General features: G+C 35.6%; 9 protein-coding genes across 14 annotated transcripts; 3 read left to right on the top strand and 6 right to left on the bottom strand.

Moving 5' to 3' along the window:
- The first annotated feature begins 77 nt into the window (after window positions 1–77).
- On the top strand, window positions 78–1631 carry LOC9319031 (protein LURP-one-related 12). The gene is made up of 2 exons (XM_002885063.2): window positions 78–482; window positions 961–1631. The coding sequence occupies exons 1-2, from the start codon at window positions 216–218 to the stop codon at window positions 1354–1356; spliced, it is 663 nt and encodes a 220-aa protein (XP_002885109.1). The 5' UTR covers window positions 78–215; the 3' UTR covers window positions 1357–1631.
- A 674-nt stretch (window positions 1632–2305) lies between these two features.
- LOC9319030 (glucan endo-1,3-beta-glucosidase 14) lies at window positions 2306–4740 on the bottom strand. The gene is made up of 3 exons (XM_002882918.2): window positions 3886–4740; window positions 3106–3423; window positions 2306–2805 (listed from the first exon to the last, which is right to left on the bottom strand). Exons 1-3 carry the CDS (start codon window positions 4399–4401, stop codon window positions 2440–2442), a joined length of 1200 nt encoding a protein of 399 aa, XP_002882964.1. The 5' UTR covers window positions 4402–4740; the 3' UTR covers window positions 2306–2439.
- Window positions 4741–4820: 80 nt separating this feature from the next.
- On the bottom strand, window positions 4821–7133 carry LOC9319029 (methyl-CpG-binding domain-containing protein 11). 3 transcript variants are annotated; one of them, XM_021030255.1, is made up of 3 exons: window positions 7061–7133; window positions 6210–6297; window positions 4821–5817 (listed from the first exon to the last, which is right to left on the bottom strand). In XM_021030255.1, the coding sequence occupies exons 2-3, from the start codon at window positions 6270–6272 to the stop codon at window positions 5113–5115; spliced, it is 768 nt and encodes a 255-aa protein (XP_020885914.1). In that variant the 5' UTR covers window positions 6273–6297; window positions 7061–7133; the 3' UTR covers window positions 4821–5112. The 3 variants fall into 3 exon arrangements, with proteins under 3 accessions (XP_020885914.1, XP_002882963.1, XP_020885913.1); XM_002882917.2 differs by lacking the exon at window positions 7061–7133 and adding an exon at window positions 6383–6774; XM_021030254.1 differs by lacking the exon at window positions 7061–7133 and adding an exon at window positions 6419–6774.
- LOC9319028 lies at window positions 6899–8073 on the bottom strand. The gene is made up of 2 exons (XM_002882916.2): window positions 7789–8073; window positions 6899–7233 (listed from the first exon to the last, which is right to left on the bottom strand). Exons 1-2 carry the CDS (start codon window positions 7997–7999, stop codon window positions 7091–7093), a joined length of 354 nt encoding a protein of 117 aa, XP_002882962.1. The 5' UTR covers window positions 8000–8073; the 3' UTR covers window positions 6899–7090.
- A 44-nt stretch (window positions 8074–8117) lies between these two features.
- On the bottom strand, window positions 8118–9575 carry LOC9319027. 2 transcript variants are annotated; one of them, XM_021030256.1, is made up of 5 exons: window positions 9240–9575; window positions 8732–9006; window positions 8550–8640; window positions 8405–8471; window positions 8118–8318 (listed from the first exon to the last, which is right to left on the bottom strand). In XM_021030256.1, the coding sequence occupies exons 1-5, from the start codon at window positions 9242–9244 to the stop codon at window positions 8265–8267; spliced, it is 492 nt and encodes a 163-aa protein (XP_020885915.1). In that variant the 5' UTR covers window positions 9245–9575; the 3' UTR covers window positions 8118–8264. The 2 variants fall into 2 exon arrangements, with proteins under 2 accessions (XP_020885915.1, XP_020885916.1); XM_021030257.1 differs by having other exon boundaries at window positions 8120–8318; window positions 8732–9003; window positions 9240–9568.
- A 1643-nt stretch (window positions 9576–11218) lies between these two features.
- Window positions 11219–12259, bottom strand: LOC9321175. Its single transcript, XM_002882914.2, has 2 exons — window positions 11880–12259; window positions 11219–11799 (listed from the first exon to the last, which is right to left on the bottom strand). The coding sequence occupies exons 1-2, from the start codon at window positions 12040–12042 to the stop codon at window positions 11555–11557; spliced, it is 408 nt and encodes a 135-aa protein (XP_002882960.1). The 5' UTR covers window positions 12043–12259; the 3' UTR covers window positions 11219–11554.
- Window positions 12260–13876: 1617 nt separating this feature from the next.
- On the top strand, window positions 13877–14924 carry LOC9319026. The gene has a single exon (XM_021033842.1). It carries the CDS (start codon window positions 14107–14109, stop codon window positions 14776–14778), a length of 672 nt encoding a protein of 223 aa, XP_020889501.1. The 5' UTR covers window positions 13877–14106; the 3' UTR covers window positions 14779–14924.
- A 53-nt stretch (window positions 14925–14977) lies between these two features.
- On the bottom strand, window positions 14978–18662 carry LOC9321174 (phospholipase D alpha 1). The gene is made up of 4 exons (XM_002882913.2): window positions 18452–18662; window positions 17866–17969; window positions 15743–17645; window positions 14978–15667 (listed from the first exon to the last, which is right to left on the bottom strand). The coding sequence occupies exons 2-4, from the start codon at window positions 17959–17961 to the stop codon at window positions 15234–15236; spliced, it is 2433 nt and encodes an 810-aa protein (XP_002882959.1). The 5' UTR covers window positions 17962–17969; window positions 18452–18662; the 3' UTR covers window positions 14978–15233.
- Window positions 18663–22832: 4170 nt separating this feature from the next.
- On the top strand, window positions 22833–25389 carry LOC9321172 (probable polygalacturonase At3g15720). Of its 3 annotated transcripts, XM_021033112.1 has the most exons (9): window positions 22833–22933; window positions 23091–23207; window positions 23310–23444; window positions 23570–23728; window positions 23822–24029; window positions 24227–24308; window positions 24372–24495; window positions 24597–24719; window positions 24798–25389. In XM_021033112.1, exons 1-9 carry the CDS (start codon window positions 22931–22933, stop codon window positions 25221–25223), a joined length of 1377 nt encoding a protein of 458 aa, XP_020888771.1. In that variant the 5' UTR covers window positions 22833–22930; the 3' UTR covers window positions 25224–25389. The 3 variants fall into 3 exon arrangements, with proteins under 3 accessions (XP_020888771.1, XP_002885106.1, XP_020888770.1); XM_002885060.2 differs by having other exon boundaries at window positions 22881–23207; window positions 24387–24495; XM_021033111.1 differs by lacking the exon at window positions 22833–22933 and having other exon boundaries at window positions 23000–23207.
- The last annotated feature ends 29 nt before the right edge of the window (window positions 25390–25418 follow it).

The raw sequence follows: 25418 nt of genomic DNA, 5'->3' as shown, positions 1-25418 counted from the left end.
AATAATATATGACTTTTAAGAAGGAGACTAAAAGATATTAATTCGCTACATACGCGTCAAGCGTGTGTATGTATACATCAACCATATATAAATAGAGAGGCAAAGGAAGGAAGAGAAGAGTGTCCATATCATAGATTAAAAATCATTCGTTAAGTAAACCACAAAATCTAACTTCCACACACAAAACACACATACAAAGAAAATAAAAAGAAAAAATGGAATTAGTTGAAGAGACCATTCCAAAAGAAGGGAAAAAGATGGGAGAAAGAATTGTGGTGGACAAAGCTTATCTCTACCAAGAAGACAAACCACTCACCGTCTGCAAGACTTCTCTCTTCTACACCGGCGATGGTTTCGCCGCCTATGATTGCCACGGTGATATCATCTTCAGGGTTGATTCTTATGGACCTGACACAAGAGATAACGATGAGATTGTCCTCATGGACGCTACCGGAAAGTGTCTCCTTACCGTTAAACGAAAGGTAAACTTAATTACTCTCTTTTTTCTTCTTCTTGTAATTGAGTTGAGACGAGTAAGAGTCTAGTCGTGAAGGTGACTCGGTGATTAGAAATAAAGTTTGATACTTAACTTGTTGTGCTGAATTTGATTTGATGGGTTTGGTTACAAAAATAAATTTAATTGGTTTGCATCCATAATTCAAGAATCTTGATAACCTTTTTTTTTGTCAAGAAAATCTTCGAAATTTTTTGTATTGATAAAAAAAAAATAGACTTGGCTAGAATTCGATGAAGATTATTGTTACAAACGAGATCTGAAGAAATTGTTTTGAGCTGAAAATTCTAATCAACATATTTTTAATAAGCCTAGTTCCGAGTCATCGACTCAGTTGCTAACACAATTATAGTGTTCTTTATTGTTATTCAGTTATAATAAACAATAAATACTATATATTAATGATGATACTGAGTCAACTCGCTGTTTCTGTTTTTGATGAACAGAGACCAACTCTACACCAAAGATGGGAAGGTTTTCTCGGAGAGAGATCGGAAGGTCAGAAACCAATCTTCAGCGTTCGGAGATCTTCGATAATCGGACGGTGTACGATGGAAGTAGAAGTTTACGACGGAACAGGAGAAGAGTACATTATTGATGGAGACTTCTCGCAACGAAGCTGTCTCATATACGACACGGAGAAACGTACTGTGGCTGAGATCAAACGCAAAGTAGACGCGTCAACGAACGTGATGCTTGGTCGAGATGTGTTCACTCTAGAGATTAAACCGGGTTTTGATGGCGCTTTCGCTATGGGTTTGGTCGTTGTGCTTGACCAGATCAACGGTGATGATCCAGTTGAGATCGGTGATGAACAGGTACACCCTTTTGTAGAGGATTAATCTCCCACCTCTCACAATGGTCTTCACGTTAACATATCGAATCTAATCTTTAGTTTTTCAATCTTTGGATTTGGACCATATGATTATGGGAGTCTGTTTTTATCATTCTGTGTTAAATCATTTAAGTTGCTACGTTACATAATGTTCTAGTCTCTGTCTCGGGAAATTTGTTGAGTATTATATGTTGATGTTACAAAATTAGTTGTGTGTTCTAAATTTGTGTACACACGCTATTAGAAAATATCGTAAAATTATGAAGATCCAAAATCATAACAGTTGACCAGTTTAAATGTGTTAACGTTAATCAAATTAGATTAATAAATTTCAATTTCTTGGTGTTAGTTGCAAAATGTTTCTATCGAAGTACTATACTAACTTTTTTTAATATATAGGAGAGATGTAACGTGTATTGTACGTACACATGTTTAATGGCAAGTGGAAATTTAATCTCATGATAATTTTATATGCGGTGTTAGTTGACACAAGATCAGAGAGTGCGTAGGAATATTAATACATAAATAGAAGGTGGTCGAATAAGATTTGTTAGAAAACTATATAGGCATCTAATAAAGAGAGAAGATATATCTTGACTAATACACTCTATAGATTTGATTCGTTAGCGTAATCAAAATTCTCATGCTACGATACACAATTGATAGCGATACAAAATTCACCATGGACAAAACAAATAAAATAGTTTTATTGGAAGAACAAATACTTGATCAAAATCTAGTGTATGATTGAAAGTAGTTGTGTAAATATTTTGTAGTATTCACAACATTTATTTTCATCTAATTAAGTTGTGATTGAGTCCCTACCAAAACCAACATATATAGCCTTGTATATCACTTTTTCTTTAACAGTTTTTGACTTGGGGTGAAATAGTTAGAGAAGAATGTAGAAAACTCTCAAATCACTAGAACAATATTGTTCCAATGAGCACATAACATAAAGTAAGAAATTCTTATATTAACACTTTAAAGTTAGAAGTGACTAATCATAAACAAATCAAGAATTACAGGGTTAACTTGATAATATCCATATAAACCAAAGGGTCAATTAAAAAATCACAAATCTCACAACTCACAAGTGTAACAAACGGTGAAGAAGAAAAAGGAACGTGAAAACAGAAGCCGAAACAAGAGACGGCCTAAAACGACACCGTGTGGCAGAAGAAGACTTGTGTCCGGTGAAGCCAATGTCGTAGGCAATAGTACCGTCGGGTTTAAAAAGGCCAAAGTTTCTCTCGGAAGTTGGACCTGGTTTCGAATTCTCGTTGAAGAGAGCAAACACGTAAGCTCTCACCACCATGTCTGGTCTATACGGTGTTCCTTTCCTCTTCTGCAGCCGCTTCCTAAGATTCCGATTATATGTTCTCGCGTTCTTCAATGACGCTCCCGGTTCGTCTGCATCACCTTTCGATGCCCATCCCGTCTCCGAAACAATCACCTACGTACAATTAAAATGATTAAATCAGGTTCGCATGTCGCTCTAATATCCGTGTACGACAAGACATGTAGTTTAGTGCATGTTACCGATAGAAAAAATAAAAAATGCATGTTACTCATATAATGAGTCAGATACTCAGATTATTCAGTTGAACTCATAAAATGCATGTTTTTGACGAAAAACAAAGTCTTTAGTTTAGTGTTGACATATTTACATTTGTACGTTGCAAATCTTGTAAGAAAATGGAAATGTTGATTTAAACCAAAAAAAAAAAAGTTCATAGTAGCAAGAAGGACGTACCGGGACTTTTGTGTAGCCAGCTTTTTCGAGAGCAAAATAAGAAGCATCGACCATAGCGTCGAACATGTTATCGTAATGAAGCTTGGTTTTGGGGTCCAAGATGCCTTTGTTGCGCTCGAAAAGGGCGTAATTGATGTCAATTGTGATCGGGTCAGATTTATATGCTAGAAAAGGGTAGGCGTTAATGTAGAACGCCGACCCAATTTGCCCAAAAAACGCTAACAACGGCTTCATGAACGGCGCCACATCGTCCCTGAACGTACACGACGACGGTGGATACGAGTTCGCAAACACTGCCTCCGAATGTGGACTTGACACCTATAAATTCATAATAATATTGACAATTTTTGACCACCATCTAAATTCTAAGTTTGATGTTCTAAAAATAAAATATTAAAGAAATGTTCTTTTGATAATTTCAACAAGAACCCCAAATTGATGCATGCGTACTAATTTATCTAAATATCGGATTATGACATGGTGACATCATTAATACAAACTACTATATTACTAGCTTTGGTCTCTAATTGAATCATTTTGGGTTATCGAAAAAGATTGATCATTTTGTCAGAAAAACATTCTCAACTTTGTCACTAACCCAGTAAAAATGTATTTTGAGATTTAACGTTGATTAAATGTGAGTTTTATAAAAGATTTGAGGATTATTTTCGGTTACGGTCAAATTGAAGACTATTTAATAAACAAAATAAGCACATTCGAGATTAAGATGATGATTTTAGCGACATGTTTGGTTAAGTACAAAAGATTAAGGTAATGTACCTCGACGACATTGTGAAGACCAAGACGGCGAAGAGCCGAGTAAACGTTCTTAGCGGCTGGTAAGAGAGCTTCCCAAAGCCCGATATCGGTGCCACCTAAAATCTCGTTCCCCACCGCGATACCGCTAATTTTAGTACCGCCTCGTATGAAAGGCTCGACGTTTTCCTTAATCCAGTTCATGGCTCGGTCTTCTCCTACGCTAATGTCCTTAAGAAACTCATTGCCTAAGCCAACGATGATTTCAATCCCGGTCCCGCGGAACGCCAAGAGTACGGAGTGGTCAGCGTCGTAGATACGGGTGTTTCTAATCTTTGCTGATTTAAGGAGAGTTGCTACCGCGTCAGGAGACGGAAGATTGTCCGCTATGCGACCGTAGTTTACACCGTATGTTCCGATGAATGCTACGGCCGTTTGTGAAGAGAGGACAGAGAAGACGAAGAGAAACGAGAGGAAGAAAGAAGAGAAACCCATATGTGAAGTTGGAGACTTTCCAAGAGGAGGAACACAATAACCCATTTGAGAGACTGTCTCAAATGATGTTTTTGAAAACAGAGCAGAGTTTTTCCTTTTTTGGTCCTAAAATGGGAAGAAGAAGAGTTTATACAATGAAGTTGTTCCTTAATAGGAAGATTCTAAACCCTTGTCACTGGGACCAGGCAAAAGGAAGGAATCAAGGGAAATTGTTGAGGCAATATTAAAAAGATTCTTCTGAAACTGAATCAAGGAAATAAGAAAACTAAATTGTATGTCTTTCTTTGCATGAGATTCTTACTTTACCCTCGAAGCAAAACTTTTACCTTTTTGCTCTTGAATCTTCTTCTGCTTTCTTCCATTTGTTTATTTGGGGTTTCCTATTTGTGGCGTTCATATGAAGATTGGATCAAAATATAAAGTAAGTTTAGCAGATCAGTATATTAGCTGATCATTAATCTGACTTGTTTGTAACTTAGATTATCCATCCATACGAAAAAGGAAAAAGAAACCAAAGTGGTTGCAATGGTTTTACAGAAGAGTCAATAATATCCTCTACATAATCTTTAACCTAACAGAACTTGCACATATTACTCATCATACATATCTCTGGGACTCTGCCTAACAACATCTTTCACCGTGATAATGCTCCGATTCGTTAAAAAAAAAAGAAAGCAAGAAGGAAAACATACTTCAATATATATTGATAGAAACAACTGACTTACAGTTTCGCGAGCTAACAGAAGCAGAGCAGGGCTATTCGGTAGCTTCTGCTTCTGCGGTTTTCTCTTTCCCCTCAGCTTCTGTTGTCAGACCATTTTCCTCATGGTTTCTGGTCTCAGCTTCAGAATTCTTCTGCTCATCACTAGCTTCAACAGTCTTTTTCTCTGTATCTACCGAGTTCTTTTCAATTGAGCCAATCTCTTTTTCTTTGTCAGTCTGAGACTCCACTCTCTCCTTACTACTATCTTCAACTGAATCCGAGGCTTTCTCCTTCACCGACTCACGGTCACCCGCTTCTTGAACTGGAGTCGCACTTGGAGTTTCCTTTGCAACCATGTTGTCTTTTGCATCATTCACCTTCCCAGTTTCACCAGAGCCATTCTCATTATCGACGTTTCCCTCTGGAGGATTCATTTCAGTATCTTTCACATGAGAGTTTTCCTCTGCTCCCTCTGATTTCTCACCTTCTGCATCTTTCTTTGACCCTGAAGATTTGGTTCTACCTCGCTTCTTGGGTGGCTCTTTATCTGGTGACGGCGTAGCCTTAGTCTTCTCGCTGATTCTTGCAGATCTCCTAGGTGTCCCACTAGTCGTCCAATCAAACTCAGCTATCGCGGGGTTTCCAGGGTGCGATTTGAGATACTGCTCCAGCTGCTTTCTGTTACTGATCTCCTCACCCGTTGGAGCAACAAACACAATCTCTGTTTTCTTCACTGAACCCACTTTGTTCGGGTAAAACTGCAAAACAAGTCACTTTGACTTAAATGCTAACCTCTAAAAATGTGAAAAATCGAAGGTTCAAAACGCTTAAAGACGACCTTAATGTAGCTTAAACAAGGTTTACAAGTGGCTTAACATCTATAAGAATCAGTAAAAGTAAGAAGTAGATCAAACAAAATCAAAATGAGCCATTTTTAAGTCTATAACCTTTAAATCACCTAAATCTGTATCAAATAATTTTCACCTATACTTAAAAATTCGCCACCAAAAGCTACCATATTCAGAGTCTTGAAAGACAAAGAAGACAAATATTTGGTAATTGCAGCACTACACAGATACATACAACAAATTCTAAGGCTTTTATCTTCATTGATTAGCCAAAATTACGAGAGGAAACAAAGAAAACAAACCAATTTCTTCCATGAAGAAGGTGCTGGTAGCTCAACAGATACAACTTCATCTTCACCACCCATTTCTCTCCCTTTCCTTTAGCAACCCCTGAAAACAGATTAAAAAGATCACAAAATGCCAACGAAACAAAAACAAAAGATTAACAATTTACACGAATGAAGTAACAGACAACCTAGGGTTTGACTGTCGGAAAAGGAAAAAGACTCACGGAGAGAAAACTTTAGGGATTTTGTTTTCCTCTGCTCTTCTTCTCTTTGTTAACTCTATATGGTTTTAGACTTTTTTCTACTACCAGAAACAGAGAGAGAGTACATGATAAAGTCACTTGGTCGTAACACAACATCTTAACTAACAAACCAATAAAGTTTAAGCACGTGTCTACATCCAAAACTGGTATAAAATGCGCTCTATCATCTCTATTCTATGGTAACGACACGTTAAAGCCCTTGATCAAAAGGTGTTTAGTCGACTCAGATGTTCGCATTTAATGCAGATTTAGACTTACTTGGTGCTCATGCAATACACGTGCCAATTACTTAACGACTTTTCTCTATTTCGGGAAAAATAAACTCTAATGGAGTATTGCTTTCGAGTCCGGTAAAACGGATACAAGGCCCATAAATATCCATCTTTGATGGCCCATTTAAGCAGAAATTGATATTGATGCAAGATGACTATATCACTAGCATTAACAAAGATAACACGATCTTATGATGTATTATTGTATCCTATAATCATCTGAATTAAGTCATGTACAAGGAAGATGCTTACTTGGTGAATTTTCTACAGGTATGTCATCTCTCTGGACATATGTAATGTATATATATATAGAGAGATAGTAGATGATCACCATTCACCAAAGCCTCTTCATATATGGAAACTATTTGAAACGTGAACTCTTCTTGCCTTTGCCTTTACCTCTCCCATCTGTCACTGTAACCCAGAAGAAGAGAAACATCCAAAAAAACACTGCGAGGAAGATCTTTACGCGGTCTTGAATCCTTGTTACAGCTCCCACAAGACCTATCCACACAGAAAACAAAAGCAAAAGTGTTCATTTTCACTTAGTAGTATAAGTGCAGAGTTTTCTATTTCCAGCCTATTCTTCTATGTTCTAAATGAATCATCACCAAAGTCCAAAGTTATTAACATATGGACTAACTGCAGAACCAGTAAACATACAACTCCGGCACAATTTCACATCTCAAGAGAAAATCTAACAGATATCCACATGAAATGGCTGCCTTTTTGGCTCATAAGGAGCAGATTTTGCAATCATATATAATTGCCTTAATCAAAATCATGTCACAGGATTTTGAACTTTAGTCCCATGGACACAATTAGTTGGATAAAATCATCCTCCTCTTTCATGATACAATAATGATTACAGCACGAGCTAATACCAAGTATTAATCTCAATGACTCTATAGTTACATCAAACTATCCGATAAAAATTGAATCTTTCGACCCAAAAAAACACCACTTTAAGTGAAAAGCAGGTACAACAAAGACCAACCAAACAAAGTAGGATTCAAACGAAGCATCACAAAATATCAATCTGGGCAAGAAGAATCGAACCTGCAAGCTGAGTGGTGTCCTCAGGCGGAGGCGGATCAGGGCCTGGAGGAGAAGGAGGACCACCAGCAACTGCGAGGCGGCGTAAACGGCAAGGACTAGCGAGTAGGACGATGCTTCGACGGTGAAGGTGATACGGCGATGAGAACGGCGAGAGAATTGAGTAGTGGTTGAGGTTAGAGCTTGTGGTTGTGTTGGACAAAGCCATCGCCATTTTTTCCCTCGCCGATAAAATTAAGAACTCATTTTTATTTAGGGGTTTTTGATTCAGAAATACACACGTGTACGACACTTGAGAAAGAAAGAAAACATTTTTGTGGAAAATACTCCAATCAATAAAAAATTTGTTGGTGGTATAATATATCTCTCTCGTTACAAATTCGCCAATTTTATAGACAGAATCTGAATTGTGTTAAAGTAAAACAAAAGAAAGTTTTTTTCTCCAACATAAATGTGAATATATGCAAAGAAGAGATCTTTCAGCCGTACAGACCCTCTTCTTCCCAAACTTCAACAAGAAACTGCACCATTTCCTGCAATGATAAATTCTCAATAACAAAACAATTTTGGTTAAGAATATGGATAGTTACTTCCTCCAGTTCATGGAGTTTGAACTTACATCAAGAGGTATTGGCCTCGGAAACCGCTTGTTGCTCCCAAGTAGACTCTCATAAGTCACATTCTCACTGCAAAAACAACCAAACTGTTTAAATCCCACACAACAGATTGAATCTTGGAGCCGTTAAGTCTCATAGAATCCTCACTTTATAACCGGTTCTCGAACAATTTTTTCGCGGCTCTCAGATCTTTTATCCCCCACCCATTGCTGCCGAGTTTGATTCCATAGCAGAAGACCTGTAACACCCCAAAATTCTCCAATTCTTTTTCAAATGCTCAATCAGACAGACAATCACCAATCATACTCTTCACTCACTGACTCACTCACCATGGTTAACAAATTCAGTAGGTTCATTAGAGCTGGAACCACATCCTTGAGAATCAACAGTCAGATTCGTTGTACTGATTGAAGAAACACTTCCCTGAGCATTGCTTTCCATATCTAAAGTGGTATTAGTCCAGAAATCTTCAGAAGCTACACTAGGATTCCTCAATTCACTCCAATCTTCTTCTACTAACACATCTTTTGAGCCATTCAAAGGCACATCTACATCTACACTTGTTGTTGCTTTCGACTTATCAAAACAAGCCAAACAACTACTGCTGTGTTACAAAATCGTAAAAACATATCATTGATTTTGTGTAATAGCTAAACCAAATCATCATCCAAACATAACATCAAGCTAATTCCTTCTATAAGAGAGTTCATTTCAAAGCTCAAATCTTTATGAATACCCAAAGCTAATAACTTTCGAATTCCAATGGCCCAGATGAAAAAAAGATAATATTTTTCGCCACAAAATCAAAACCCCTATAAAACGAGTTAATTGACTTACCCCATCGTGGAAAAAACAGAGCCTTTCTTAGATCATCAAACGAAGAATCGAGCACCACCCAACAAAACTTATCAATCTTCGAGTGAAATCAATCGATTGGGTACAAAGCAAAGACCCAGTCGGAAGAAGAAGAAGAAAGTGAAAGGAAAAGACGATTTCTTTTTCTCTTTTTCTGGGGTTTGCGTGTATCTGGAAGTTTCGGATACTTCATTTCGAAGAAACTTGGAAGAGGAAGTGACCGACCCCACGTATAGCCCCAAAACGACGACGAGCCATGTGTAGAGAGTCTAGTGGTCGTGTGGAGTTATTAAGGCTTTGGACCCTACACTTACCTTATCCACTTTTGACTGCTTTGGCTCCTTCCGCTTGCTCGGTTTTTAGATCGTTCCTCGTTTGCTATAATTGAAGATAATTATGGATTGGTATGGTTGCGACGGTTGGAACAGACAAATCCATTTATGGATTAGACCATTTTCTATTTATCATTTATAAATTATAGTTTGTAGATTGTAGTAGTATAAATAAAATAAAATAAAAATTCTTCACAGAATAAATATAGATCGCGTTACATAAACTTAAACTTAGTCTGCCGTAGATTATTACAGTTCGTTCTAAAAATTAAAAATCTAATCCGATAATGATTTAGTCCATTTTATCCTTTATATCCCTTCAAAGCTTATGTATATTTGTTCTTATATGTTAATTTCTTTCTTAGAAAGAATACCAATCGGAGGTCAAAGCCTAAAACTAACGGTTGACTTAAGGTGATACAGATTATATTGATCTTGTAGATTCTAATTTTAGTAATTTGTGATGTTGTATACAATGTTACATGTTACATGTTACATGCTAATGTATTTTCTTTTATATTGGAGAATCTTATACAGTACCAATATACATTGGCCTAGAAACAAACCTATCCACTAAAACTCTAAATTCTTTTCTTGTAAATAAAATCACAATAAGATTGGCAAAAAAAAAAAATCACAATAAAGTTTGAAAATTTCAAGCGGTATGGTGATAAAAGTTAGGTGGTCATTTATATTATAATTAAAATCTTATGAGACGTAAGCCATAAGCAAATTATAACCCTTTTAAAGAAATGTTAGGAAAAGATATAACTCATTCAAAACCAAAAATTGAAATAATTAATTACGTACAATTAGGACCGTTGGTTTATTCTGTTCACATTGGAAAGTTTTGGTTTTCTCCCATCCACCAAGCGGCACTTGTTTTGGAGATGATTGTGATTAGATTTGGATCATATAAAGTTTGGCTTAGAGATCATTGTTAATACACATCTAAATTTGTGTAACTTATTAAGATAACCGTTAATATGTGCAATTGGAACATATTCCGATTTTTTTTAATATTCTTCTTTGAATTTGTAATATATGTATATAAATAGGAGAGGGAGTTTGTTTTTTTACTTTTAAAAAATATTTTTAAACATCTTTAATGAAGAATGACCTCGAGCTTTACCTTTAAATTTTAATATACATCAAAATTGTGTAAGTTGTGTTGAGTTTAAAATTATAGCTTTAGTAAAGAAGAAAAGATTCATATCTTCATCATTTTGTGGTCAATACATATATCTTATTTTAAAAATTAAGGCGCCTCTACTTCTTCAAACTTGGTTGAATGGAAAATCTTTGATTGGCGTATTAAACTCGTGATCCAGAGCCGTGACATATGCTCTTTGTGTTGGCTTTATCTATCCTAAAAGAAAGCTCTAGGATATGGTTCATTATGTTTTATTGATTCTTATGGAAGGTTTGTTTTTGGAGTCAAAATATCCAAAATTTCTATAGCAATACCAAAACCTGATTTTTGTTCGGTTCTTCTGTGTCCAATTTCTGTTATGCTAAAGAATTTTAAATCTTTTATTTTCTACTAGGCGTGATCATTGATTTCAACACAAATCAATATAAATTCTATAGATACCCCAACAAAAAAAGTTTATATGTCCAATAGGCACATTTTTACAAAATTATATTCTTTTATTTGCCTTTTCAAATTTCTAATGACTACACATGTCAATTATTTACATCGTCACTTGATTTATTATTTTTTTTGGACAAACACATCGTCACTGATTTAAAACAAGTAGATAGAGCATAAGAAAACCACCTACTACTATGAGACACAAAAAAAAAGGAGAGAAAGAAGACCACCAACTGTTGACAGAAAAAAAAAATGACCACCAACTACAATTTCTGAATTTTTCAAGAAAAAGTCTAAAATATTACCGGAAAACAAAAGGAAAAATTTACAAACCTAAATCTATTGACTTCTTATTAATCAAGAAGAAATAGTCAATAAGAACATTGAACTCTGTGATCTCGGTCTCTGAGAATCCCATTGTACAGAGCCATCCGGTTCGCTGGCATGGTAGAGATTCTACACATAGAACCGGTCTTCCCCGGTTTAGTCACTGGCTCCGGTACGCTTCTCCGGTTCAATTCCCTCCTCCGGTATTCTTTCCCGTTCCCTTCCGTGTCTTTCACATTATCCGCGAACCGCACTTTCTTTATCCTCTTCCTCTGTTTCCTCGTTTTCTCTGCATCCCAAGAAAAAAAAAACTTACTTTCCCGGGAAATCCTATCAAAAACATTCGAGGCACAGAGAAAAATATCGTACCTGAAGATAAACAAGAACGGAGAATGGGTCGTGGAGTCTGATCAAGAACCTTAGAGGTTTGATGGTTTCCATGGAATTGACGAGCCATGGCGAGAAACAGAGCGGTGCTTGAGCAAACCATGGCGGTTGCGATCACGACGGTACCATTAGAACAGCTCAACATTGAAGATACGTGCGTGAAGTTTCTTTACCGACGAGTTTGATGATACCAAGAAAGAAACTTCTCAAGAAAACCAACGGAACAATAAAGAAAATCGAGCTGTGATCGATGATTGGCTGTGAAGAGAGACGTGTGTGTGTGTTTTTGAAGAGACTTGTAACTTAACAACTGTTGAAATTTTTATGGTTGGAACTCTTTTCTTGACTCTCTCCTATATATATATATATTTTTTTGTCAATCAGACTCTCTCCTATATTTATATACAAATTTAATTCGATAGAGTTTTTTTTTTTCTAGTGGAAAAATATATAATTAAAGTTAGAAAAAAGAGTGCGACTTATTTTGGTGCTTCGTTACTCACATGTCCTAGTGGGACAAAGAAAACAATAATACTGTACATAGACAAAGTTTAACTAAAATAAGACTTCTCTCTTTTTTTTGGTCAATACGTAGTTTGGATTTTGTAGACCTCGTTCTAATAAAAAACTAATTGAGATTTTTAATATCTTTTTCTTGAAAAAATTCGGAATTTACGATAGTTATTCGTCGTTCTTTAAACAAAAACTAATTTCATCAAACACTCTAGTTTATTTAATTTCTCTCAAAACTCAAAAAAGCTAATGTAAAAAGTATTTTTTGCTTTTGAATATAATTTAACATTCTATTCCAAAAAAAAAAAAAAAACTAATGTCATCGTGAACATGTTCTTTGATAGAAATGTTTCGAAAGTCTATTTCAATTAAAAGATATAGGCCAAAGCCAACTGTATAATATGGTTTGGATAAAAACTTGAGAACAAAGACATAAACATTGTCACATGTATAATGTAAAATCCACCTCACTATATTGTCTATTTTATATCTCTTTTGTCTGTCTATTAACTTATAACTTATCACTTCAATGGATGTTACAAAAAAAGATGCACACGTAGTAACGAGAATTATTGGAAGAGAATGGAAGCTAGTACGAAGGTGTAAAATGATAATGGATGAATCATGTCGACGGAATTGAAAAAAATATTAACAAATTAATTAATTAGGAGACTAGTATATTATTAACTTGGATGAATGTCAACTACTGACCTATACACGTGTCATGTCTGACCTATACAAGTGTCCTGAAGATTTCGAGAACCCGAAACTTGCCAAAGTCTCTAACATTATAACCAGTGTTCAAGAAAGCGCTAGGCGCTAAGCGGTCAAAACAACTGGAGAAGAAGTCTTAACACGTACTTGGCTTCGAAATGCTTGCTACATTTGCCAAAGTCTACAACTTTTTAGTTTTTAGTGCGCAACGATTTGTCTACAATGCTATTATCTCAAACATTGTTTATACGAACGATGATTCGGTTGTTTACTTTGTTTTTGATAAACGCTCGATTACTTGTTGTTAGCCTCTTTTTTTATTATTCGCAAACTTGTTGTTAGTCAATTAATAATATTCATCATATTGTAGAATAATTTATTAACAGTCAAAATTGCTTTGGTTAGTCTATATAAAGCTTTATATTAAAAAAACAAAATCACGATAGAATTACAAATTTTATCAAATACGCCTTTACTGTATTAAATAACTACTTCTTGTTGTCAAAAAAATAAAAGAAAAATTATTTCTTATTTATACTATTTTGAAGATTTTACTCTTACCTAAATCGGCCCAATTTATATGCTACAGAATATTTTAAAAATGATTTGAAATACACTATTGGGACCTTAATTCGGAATCCACCTAGTAGCTTATGAGAATAGGGAAATAAGGAAAGTAGTTATGATTAAATATTCTAAAAAAAAAAGATTGTTTGATACTTGATATTCAGTAGTTTTGAGTTAAAAGGAAATTTCCTAAGTTAAAATAATTAACATGAATGTTTCGCTCAGCTTGTTACGAAAATTTAGCGATCTCCTTCTTTTATCATCTTATCCCTCTTCTTCTGAGAAAAATAAGAAAAGGAAATTTTCCTTTATTCAGGTTTTTGCCGTTAACTCAATTGACTCTTATTTCTCAAATCTCTATTAAATCCCTAAAACACAAGAAAATATCAAACTCATTTTTCTTCCAACAAATCAAATGGTTTTCTATGTAAACGATAACGTGGACAGCTTCATCGATGTTAAGCGGATCTACAACAACCACGACGGAGGTCTACGCAAGAACCAGAACTTGTTTTTCGATCTCCAAGTGCATTACACTCGTGCCGAAGAAGATAATGACGACGGAGAAGAAGAAGAAGAAGATCTTCCCAATTTTGACAAACTCGAAACTCTAACCGTTGAGCAAACTCACGAGTTTGATCGAGAATGGTTGTTCGGTGGAGATGGTGATCATACACTAGCCATCGTCTACTACATTCTCGATTTGCTCCAAGTCCCTTGTTATTATGCGATTGTTAGCACTCTTACTGATGAGATTAAGGATTTGAAGAAACATGATGCGAACGTGGAGAGGCTACAAGTAACGTTAGGTGTTACTGTGTCGAGGTTTCCCGGTGAGGATGATGATCACCTAGACGTGCGATTTGCGGTTGCTCCAGCGAACAATGAGGCGGTGGAGACACATTTAACGACGGTTGTTGTTCAGAATGATGGATATTGTGTGATATGTATGGATATGATCCGAGTTGGGTCGGCTGTGGAGGCGGGTCGAATGCCGTGTTTGCACGTGTTTCATCGCGATTGTGGAGAGGAATGGCTTAGGAATTGTGGGATTTGTCCGGTGTGTCGTGTCGTGTTTCCTTCTTAAACTCATGATAAAGTATGTTTTACCTAGTTCATTGCTATTTTTGTTTTAACTTTTTTTGTTAGTTCAGCTATATCTTTCACTGTGGTTTAGATCTCTTCACTACAGTCTGTATACTGATGAACTTATATGATGCATAAAACAGTAAGCTACCTCTAAAACTTTGATGTGAAACACACTATTATTGTTTGCGATGATAGTCAATAAAAAGAAAAGGATCAGATATAAGATTCATAAGTTCAAAGGTACATAACCACAACAAAAGAAGATCACAAAGCTACATTCTCTCACCACGTCATTGTACGAATATAAAACCAAGGGGTAAAAAAGTTGCATCATCACACCAACCATTAACTTATTAATTCTAAAGGTAGACACTCAAGTTTATTCAAAGCTACAACAGCAGCAAAGCAGAGAGAGGGAGAGAGAGAGATCATTACTCGACATGCGCAGTGAGATTAGGTTGTAAGGATTGGAGGCAGGTAGTCTGATTTGGTGCCGAGGATACGGGCCTTTGTGTCCGGGAAGAATTCGAATCCTGGAAGCTCGGTGATGTCGCCTTCGCTGGCTACACCAATCGGGTAGCGGAGCAAGTGACCGGGAAGGTCATGTTCGAGTGACTCACTTGAGTAAAAGTCCCAATACTTGTCAGAAATGCGGTTAACTTTCTCGATGCATTCTAAGCTTGAGGGATCGAGGAAGGTCTCATCGAGCATTCCCAGGTGTTCGTACCAGAGTGACATACGGAACCCATGGATCTGGCCACGAGCTGGTTGTCTATGGGACAAGTGATGTGGTTGATAACCTCCCATTGCTATCTCAGAGTCTCTTGCACCATCCATTGACCTCTGGTTGATGTTAGCAGACCCAATAATAATATACTCATCGTCAACTGCAAACGGGTAATCAAGTGAGTCAGGCACAAACATTTCTGTATAAGTGTTTTTCAATTGAAATGCGAACTTACCGATCATCATTTTGGTGTGGACGTAAATCATGAAGCGGCGGGCTTCTTGCGCCCTCATATAATCTGTGTCGGGGTCTGGTTTCTCAGCAGGCTCATACTCTCCATCTTTCTTGACCTCACGGTTTCCGAGACAGAAGAATGTCAGATAGTTTCTTGGATCTTCCTCAAGACCCTGGGCCCTAAGAGCCTGAATCACATCCTTGTACATCATCTCCATGGTCCTCCTCTGCCAATCTAATATAGCTTGCACTGATCCACTCTCTGGGAGACCTTCTGGCCACATTGGAACCACAACATACACCCTGAACTTCTCTCCTTTCTCGATCTTGCTAACAATCTTCAGCGATAACTCTTTTGGGATTAAGTGCAGGGCATTGATGTCCTCAGGAGTAATACCATCGGCGGCCCAAGCAAACGAACTCCCAAGGAAGTACTGGTTTTCAACGTAGATGAAATCCTTAGCCCGTCTGATTGCGTGAATGTAAGCATCTTGGATACTCCTATCAATGATGTTATCTTTCCCACTTACAAGCCCGGCTTCAGCAGCAGCTTCAGGCGACTCGGGAAACCCAGCAGCAGCTCCACCATCAATGGATCTAAACAATTGGACATTCCACACATCGTGGTCCTCTTGGAACATAACAGGAGAAGGGGTGATAATAATATCACCAAGATCTCTCAACTTAACCAGAATGTCTTTACCACCCTGCTTGCTCCATCTCTGCTCGAAATTATACATGACATCCCAGGCAATTGGACCTTCAAGACGGGAGTGGATGTCATGCCAAGGCTCCCTTGGACCACCTTTAGTGATAGTAGCACCAGTGAAGTTAGGTTGATGGAAGTCATCATGGTGGACTGTGTCCAATGTCCTGAACAAGGAGTGGAACGGAGTGTCGTATCTTCCATCACAGAGATCAATACCGCCAACAAAACTCACAATTCTCCTCATTTCTGATCCTCCTCTGTTTGGCATCTCACTGTCCACAACAACGATTTTCTGATGGTGCGTGAACATAGTAGAGATCTGCAAGCTTTGGACTATGCTACCACCGTCATCGGGGTTACGAGGGCACAAAATACAATGGACATCACTTCCCCTGAAAAAATTCTCGGTTTCTTCATCATGAGTAGCCATGAGCCCATCTTTCTTCAGCACATCAACAGAGGTTCTGTCATCCCAAACAAGCAAAAGAACCCTGACACCTTCACTAGCCTTCTTCTTGAGCAGCTCACCAATGGTCACATCTCCTCCTGGCTTCGGCCTCCTCGAGTCCCTCACTAAGGCAATCTCAGCGTAAACAGACCAACCAGTAATGTAGATCAAGTGTTTTGCGTTGCTAATGGCATCAAAAATATCCTCCCAACATCTTTGAGGCTCATAGTTCTTCCCTCCAGCGAGAGGAATTCTAGGGACAAAGTTGTCTGGAATATGAGCATCTTGGTACAGAGAAACCTTGCAGCCTTGTCTCTGCGAGAAGAATGTGTATGGAACTCCAGGGAACTTAGCACTTTTGATGCCCTTATTCCAGTTACGATCCTCCTCAACATGGAAATATTGGAGCTTGACATGAATCTTTGATCCTCCATGAATGGGGTTTCTGTCATTATCCAAGATCTCAACCCACCGATCCACTTCCTCGCCATTAATGACTTCGTCAACAGGAATGTATGCTCTTCCGATAAGGGTGGCCCCAATGGGATTATCATCTTTAACAGTGAAGATGATATCAGAAGCCAAGTGGGCACAGTAAATATGAAATGATTCATACCACTTTGGGTTCTTAGGTTCATTTTTAATCTTCCTGGTTCTCCCAACTCTAGCTTTTTGCAGATCAATCGTCGCATACAACTGTGTTTCTCCTTTGCCAACACCAATCGTCTCTTCTACATTTGCCAGAATCTGCAAGTTTCATCAGAAAACAAAGATCAAATGTGAATCTTGAATTACAACTTCAAGAAAATTATGCAGCACATTTTCATAACATATTAGTCCACAACCTAATTTGAACTACAAAATAAAACATCAGGATTGGTGCAAACCAAAAAACAAAATCACAGGAAGACATGATAGCAAAAATGATGCAAAAAACCAACAACAAAGCTATATATATATAATATACCTTGCCAAGGAAGCCTTGCCTGACTCCACCACCATGGAGGGCATCAACTTCATAGATTGTAGCATGTAAAGTCCCGTGCAACAGATGCTGCGCCATTTGTTCACCTGTTTCAACAATAACAATTGACCAGAACCACTTTTTAGTTTCCGACAAAACTAAAAAAAAAAAAACGAGATCCAGGAATCATAATAGAATCTCAAAGATCTGGTATCAAAAAGACATCAAAATTTTTAAGTAGCCAAAATTTCGCAGTATTGTCCAAAATACAACCAACACTACTTGAATACTGAAACTAAAGTCACTGATCTAACTCAGAACAACAAAAGATCAGATCAGAGTAACACTAAAGGATCATCAAATCAAAAGCCAACAAACTCATAGAAATGAAACCGATCGTTGCTTATCCAAACATGATAATTAAGAATCCTAAACCAAACAAAAAAGTCAGCGAGTTCCACTAATCTCTCAGAGCTTAAAATCAAATGAGTTCTTCTAATCGCAAAACAAGTACTAAAACATAAAAGAAGAAGGATATAAAATGGATGAAATCACAGAGATGAAGTAGAGGGTTTAGAGAAATACTAACTTCAAATTTTCCCCACAAAGTGAGATCTGATCGGAGAAACTCAATCAGTCGGTGGTCAGAGGAAGAATTCGGGATCTGGTCCGTGTGGAAGAGCTACTTTGTGGAGCTGCTGATATTTAATTGGAGCGTGTGGGGCCCCATTTTTCATTATTTTCTACATATCTTTGATGATTTAACAGTGACCCAACGTACGCATTGTTTCTAGTTTCAGCCCTAAACTTTGTTAATTTCACAATTAGGCCCTAAATAGTTACTCTCAAGAGACTCCTTTCAATTTAATTAGAACTTTATACTGTATAGCTCATGCAACTAAATAACAATATAATTGTGTTTGGATTACTTTGGATTATGTTATTCAACATCCTAATAATATAATTTTGGATGAAACTTAAATTTATGTGATAAGAGTAAAAAAAGAGAAAAGAGAAAGTTAAGCGACTAATTGGAAAATCTTGAAAAGTTTAAAGAAGGCCGACAAAAAAAATGGAAATAAATATTCAAAGTTGTAATAAAATCCCTGACTTGAGGATAGGGGGAGACAAAAAAAAAACAAAAAAAGAGAGAAAGATATCCAAATCGTGCGCCCAACGTTCTGCATCCAAATGTTACGACGTCGTTTCCCAAGCAGAATCCTCACCGTCCATCAGAAGGATACTTTATGGTCTACTTTTCTCAAGTAGTACGTGTCGGATAATGACATGAACACTAGTAATAATTTAAGTGCTTCATCATTGGATCTCACACATCTTCGTTACTTAAGATTGGGAAAGTTTTTTTTTATTTTTTTGGTAAAGAAGAATGTAATGTTGATAGATGTATAAAAATATTATCTCACAAACGGAACGTGGCCATGTGGGGATTATACAATGCATTTGTAGACATCTTAAATAGTCTCTAATGTGAATATCTATAAGTTCTTAACTCGCATCTGCAACACCCTAAATCATTATGACGCTTAAGTAAATCCAAAAGCTTCAAGATTTGTAGTCTCTGATCCAGTTTTTTATTATTTTTATTACATGGATGCGAAAACGGTAAACAGCAGCGATGTATCATTTACGGGAATCAAAGGGACGGTATATAGAAGGCAATATGGTAACACAATGGTAGGATGCAAGAGGCTTATTTTGAAGTATATCGACTTAACATCGGCTGATGGTGCCGGTCAAACTCCTCTATCTATTCCAACTAGAGACTAATCAAAACAATATAAGTGAGATTTACAGAATTTTAGATTTCAGTTTTACTATAACAAGTAAGAAAGAAAACGGTGGAATTGTCGGATTGCGGTACATCAAGAGAGAAACAAGAAATGAAAAAAAAAAAAAAAAAAAAAAAAAAAAAAAAAAAAAAAAAAAACAAGAAATGAAAGTGAATCAGTTCTATATAATTATTCGAGATCTAACTCTCTGGCTATTTCTTCTTTTTTTGCTTGGACTTGCAATAACCTTGTGGCTACAGAAGCTATATAGACCCATTTCCTTTAGTGCTTCAGCTATTAATTAGATTTGTCTTACAAAAATACACCTTAATATTAGACCCAAGAAAAAATGATCAAGAAGAGATGGTCGAAATTTAGGTGCAGCTCCTGATAATGATATTGTTATATGGGCCATAATTGGGCATAGTGGTTTAACATTCTGCTGACACATGTATTTAGGCCTGTATTTTGGAATAATCCTAATGTCTGGAGTCTGGACCGTCTGAACTCTGATTCCGAGTTTGATAAGAAAGTGAATACTTTAACTCATTTAGTTGGAAAAAAAATTAAATTTAAATAACTATATTAAAATTATTATTAGTATATACAAAAATAAAAAGCTAATATATAGAAAACCCAAAAACGAAGCCGAAACAAAAAATAATAATTAAAAACTAAACATACTTGGGTTCACTCCTAGAAGTGAACCTCTTTATTCGCCTCTTTTTTTTTAACCAATAAAATTATGACAAGTCATATTATATTTAAACAAAATAAGAAACTATAATTAAAATCAGGAAAACAAAAAAAGGAAACAAAATCTTTATATATACTAACTCAACGTTGACGTCTTATTTTGACGTTAAGTACATTTTTTAATATAATTTATTCTATACAAAGATATAGATACGGTTAGATGCATATTTTTTATAAAATTGGGTTTACTATTAGAGATGAATCTTATTATTTATCTCTTTTTTTCTAACCAATTAAAATGTTGACATCTAAGAAAAAAATTTAAATTCAATTAATTGTTTGTATAATTTAATTTGCTGCCAACGAAGTTCTATATCGGTTCGGATTTATAAAAAAGAGTTAGAATATATATTTTATAACTAAACGAAGTTAAATATTAGTTTAGATTTATAAACGGATTTAGATTTTACAACTAAACGAGTTTAAATATCGGTTTGGGTTTATAAAGAATGGTTAGGGTTTATATTTTATAATTAAACGAAGGTAAATGTCGATTTGGGTTTATATAAAAGAGGATTAGAGTTTAGATTTTGTAATTAGACGAGATTATATGTCGGTTTGGGTTTATAAAAGAGTGGTTAGGGTTTAGATTTTATAATTAAATGAATTTAATTTTTATATTAAAGAATAGATTATGATTAGTTAGAATAAGAAGAGGTGAATAAAAACCCAAAAATTGTTCATAAAATAAATTGTATTAAAAAAAAGAAATACTTAACGTCAAAATAAGACGTCAACATTGACGTTAAGTAAAATAAAGATTTTGTTTCATTTCTTTTGTTTTCCTGGTTTTAAATTTAGGGGGTGTTATTGGTTTATTAATTTGTAAATCCATATAGGATTTGGAATTCTCTATTAATTATGGAATCAAAATATATAAATTTTGAAATAACATGTGTTTATCCATAGATTTCAATCCTTCTATTTTTCACTTTCAATTCCATACAAATCCATTTAAAACATAATTTGGATTCTCAAATCCAAAAACAAATACTAAAAGAATAACATCTGATTTTAACTAGTATTTCTAAATCATAGAACCAATAATACATGATTTTTATTAGAATTTTAAAATCAATGATTGAATAACAAATGATTTTTATTTGGATTTCTAATTTCTTATAAATCCATGAACCAATAACCCCTCCTTAGTGTTTTATTTTGTTTAAATATAATATGACATGTCATATTTTTATTGGCTAAAGAAAAAGGAGGTGATTAAAAAGGTTCACCCCCAAATTTTGTTCAAGTCAAAAATAGACAGAAAAGAGAAGAAGCGAACGCAAGTTTCTTGGGATAAAATGGCTTTTTGCTCAACATTTCTTCAAACTAAAGGAATTAGTTATACGATCCGGTTCATCACTCATTAGTCACAACAAATAACCGTAACACATTGTAATATAAAATTATATAACCAAGGATTTAGAATCGGGAAAGCGTAAGCGTAAGAGTGATGAGGTACTTTATTCGCTGCCCCGTTCACACTTCTAGGTCTGCAAACCAATAAACTTTGTCATTCACTGCCCGGTTACAATTTCTAGGCCTGAAAACCAATAAACTTTGTCACTCGCTTGCATGATTACAAGTTTCTAGGTCTGAAAACCAATAAACTTTTGTCAAAAGAAGACAAATTTAGCATGATATCTTTTTGATAGGATTGAATATGCCTCACTCGGGTATCATGTAATCCATCCGTGGACCACTTCTCTCAAGTCGGATTCAAAAATGATATATACACATTTTAATACGCATTCAAAATATCAATTCAGATTATATGTACATATTAGTTTTTGTTGAGTGGACGGACTATCATATAAATCGCGGCATATACATTGTGTTTACTGTTTAATTTAAAGTTGATTCATAACCTTATCTTTTTTACTTTTGCTATATAATTGCAAATATTTCCTTGAAAATCAAACGAAACTAAGGGAAATGGAACCAAAAAACATCTTTAACAAAAAAAAAATGGAATAGATAATACTATTTCCTTGAAAAACATGAAGACACATTTTATTTTATTTTATTTAATACTATTGTAATAGAAATACAATTGGATATGACTGTTAGCATCTTATAGAAGAAAACTAAACAGAAGAATTATAATTCTTCTATTTTCTTCTAAAAGTTAACCAGTCAAATAAAAGTTAGAAGAATTGTTTTCTTCCTAATTCATCTCAAAAGTAACATAAAAATGGTTAAAGCTTCCTACTACAATTATATGGTTGAAATAATTCTTCTAAAATTTAATTTTCTTTTCTTCTCTTTTCCTCCAGCTTTTTTCTTTTCTATTCTTCTAAATTATACCAGTCAGAGCCAATGCTACGTACTTTTAGGAGAACCTTTTTATTTTTTAATTAATACAGTGCCCACTCTGACGCCTCATGGACACTGGCAATAAATATGAGATTTGATAGGTACTGTATCATTATTTTGTTAATAAATTGTACATATACGTGTTCGTATTCGTATATCCATTTTCTTCACACATTGTCTTCCACTGTCCCACAAATATCCGAAACATGGTAAAGTCCTTTAGCATCTTCTTTTCTATGTAAATATGTATCTTATATAAGTAGTATACTATAGAGTAGTATAGTAAAGCCTTAGCTTCAACAACATTTTTTCTTTTAGTTGTAAACATATTCATGATTTGACTCTTTTTCTCCAAAATATATGAAGAAGAAGACCTGGTTCTTGAATTTCTCACTGTTCATTCTCCAAATCTTCACATTTTCAAATGCATTGGATGTTACTCAATTAGGAGCGATTGGTGATGGAGTTACAGACGATTCGCAGGTAAAAGATTTGCTTTTGTAGTTGTAATTTGTTCATTATACATCCAAAAAAGTTCCTAAAATATCAAACTTTTTTCCTGGAAAATTATAAATTAAAATAAAGGCGTTCTTGAAAGCTTGGGAAGCTGTTTGTAGCGGAACAGGAGATGGGCAGCTTGTCGTTCCGGCAGGGGTGACATTTATGTTACAGCCCCTGAAGTTTCAAGGTTCTTGCAAATCGGCCCCAATTTTTGTTCAGGTACACTGTTTTTCCCCTGTTTTTTTTTTTTTTTTTTTTTTTTTTAATATTAATGACGAATAAGCTGCTTTTTCTGTTTAAGTAATGACAAATATGCTGAAGTAAGATTAGTAATTTAATTGAAGATATTAGGCAATCTGGTTGCATCGAGTAAAGGAAATTGGAAAGGAGACAAAGATCAATGGATTCTTTTTACAGACATTGAAGGACTTGTGATTGAAGGTGGCGGTGAAATTAACGGTCAGGGTTCGAGCTGGTGGGAACACAAAGGCTCCAGACCTACCGTGAGTATCACGTTAGGTGTTCTTTTTCCAAAACATTGATTCGTTTTGTTTGCACTTTTATCAAAATTAAAAACGAGATAATTTTGAGATTAGGCGTTGAAGTTCAAGAGCTGCAACAACCTTAGATTGAGTGGGTTAACGCATGTAGATAGTCCAATGGCTCACATTCACATAAACGATTGCAACTATGTGACCATCTCAAGTCTACGGATAAATGCGCCGGAATCAAGTCCTAACACTGATGGAATCGACGTAGGCTCTTCATCCAACGTTGTCATCCAGGATTGCGTCATCGGTACCGGTATGAAACTCAATTTGAAGTCTCTGGGCAAATTTGATTTTGTATTGCCTCAGTCTATGTACATTATTAAAAACAAAAGCAAGTTTTAGAACGGGTTTGGTGTATGAATGCAATCTTTACATGTCAAAATAGACGGTCCACCAAATGTCCTATCTAAATAATGTCGTTTGGAATTTACTGATTATCATCATTGATAGGTGATGATTGCATTGCGATTAATTCGGGGACGTCTAATATCCGGATTTCTGGTATAGATTGCGGACCAGGCCATGGAATAAGGTTAACCAATTAAAATTCTACTACAAAATGTTATCTATGATACATTACATAAACCATGTATAGTTGTAAAATGTATAGCATAGGAAGCTTGGGAAAAGATGGGGAGACAGCTACAGTGGAGAATGTATGTGTCCAAAACTGTAACTTTAGAGGAACTACTAATGGTGCTCGGATCAAAACCTGGCAGGTACTTTTGAATTTTCTTATTAATCTCTCATTAATTAAGTCATTTTACATTGTGTTTCTTTTTCTTGTTCTTTTAAACAAGATCTGGTTATATATACATAGGGCGGATCGGGTTACGCGAGAATGATTACTTTCAATGGAATTACTCTAGATAATGTTGAAAATCCAATCATAATCGATCAGCTCTATAACGGTGGAGATTCTGATAAAGCCAAAGATCATAAGGTACGTAGCTCAATTTCACTTTGATCATAAGATTGTTTTTGATAAGAAAATGTAAATTCTTTTGCTTTGGTTTTGTAGTCGTCGGCAGTGGAAGTGAGCAAAGTGGTGTATAGCAATTTCATTGGGACGTCGAAGTCAGAGTACGGCGTTGACTTCCGATGCAGCGAGACAGTACCATGCACAGAGATTTTCTTAAGAGACGTGAAAATAGAAACGGCATCATCAGGATCAGGACAAGTCGCACAAGGACAGTGTTTAAACGTGAGAGGTGTGTCAACACTTGCTGTACCAGGTCTAGAATGTTTGGCCCTTTCCCCAGATATGTTGTCATCGACGCAATTGCCGGAACAAACTTGCATGTTGGCACAATCAGTGCAACCAAGAACAACACAACCGATGCAAGATCCAATATGGGATTTTGAAAGCAGAGGGAAACGACTTAGAGTTTACAATGCTGTATTAGTTTCATTTGTCTCTTTGGTTACATATATTTTAGGTGATTAATTCAAGATTTCAAAAGTTCAAAGATATAAGTGGCTATGATAAGTATAAGTTAATTGGGAGTTTGAAGTCTACTTGTGTTGATAAGTGTCACCAGTCACCACCTCAAAAGCCTATTTTCCCAATAAGATTTTTTAACATTTATAACAAAAACCAAAAATTTCACATACTGTATCAAAAACAAATCTATTGCCATTT

Source organism: Arabidopsis lyrata (genome assembly GCF_000004255.2).
Source record: "Arabidopsis lyrata subsp. lyrata unplaced genomic scaffold ARALYscaffold_3, whole genome shotgun sequence".
NCBI classification, from domain to species: domain Eukaryota; kingdom Viridiplantae; phylum Streptophyta; class Magnoliopsida; order Brassicales; family Brassicaceae; genus Arabidopsis; species Arabidopsis lyrata.
Note: the sequence above shows the minus strand (reverse complement) of the source record. Positions and strands in the feature narration are given on the sequence as shown.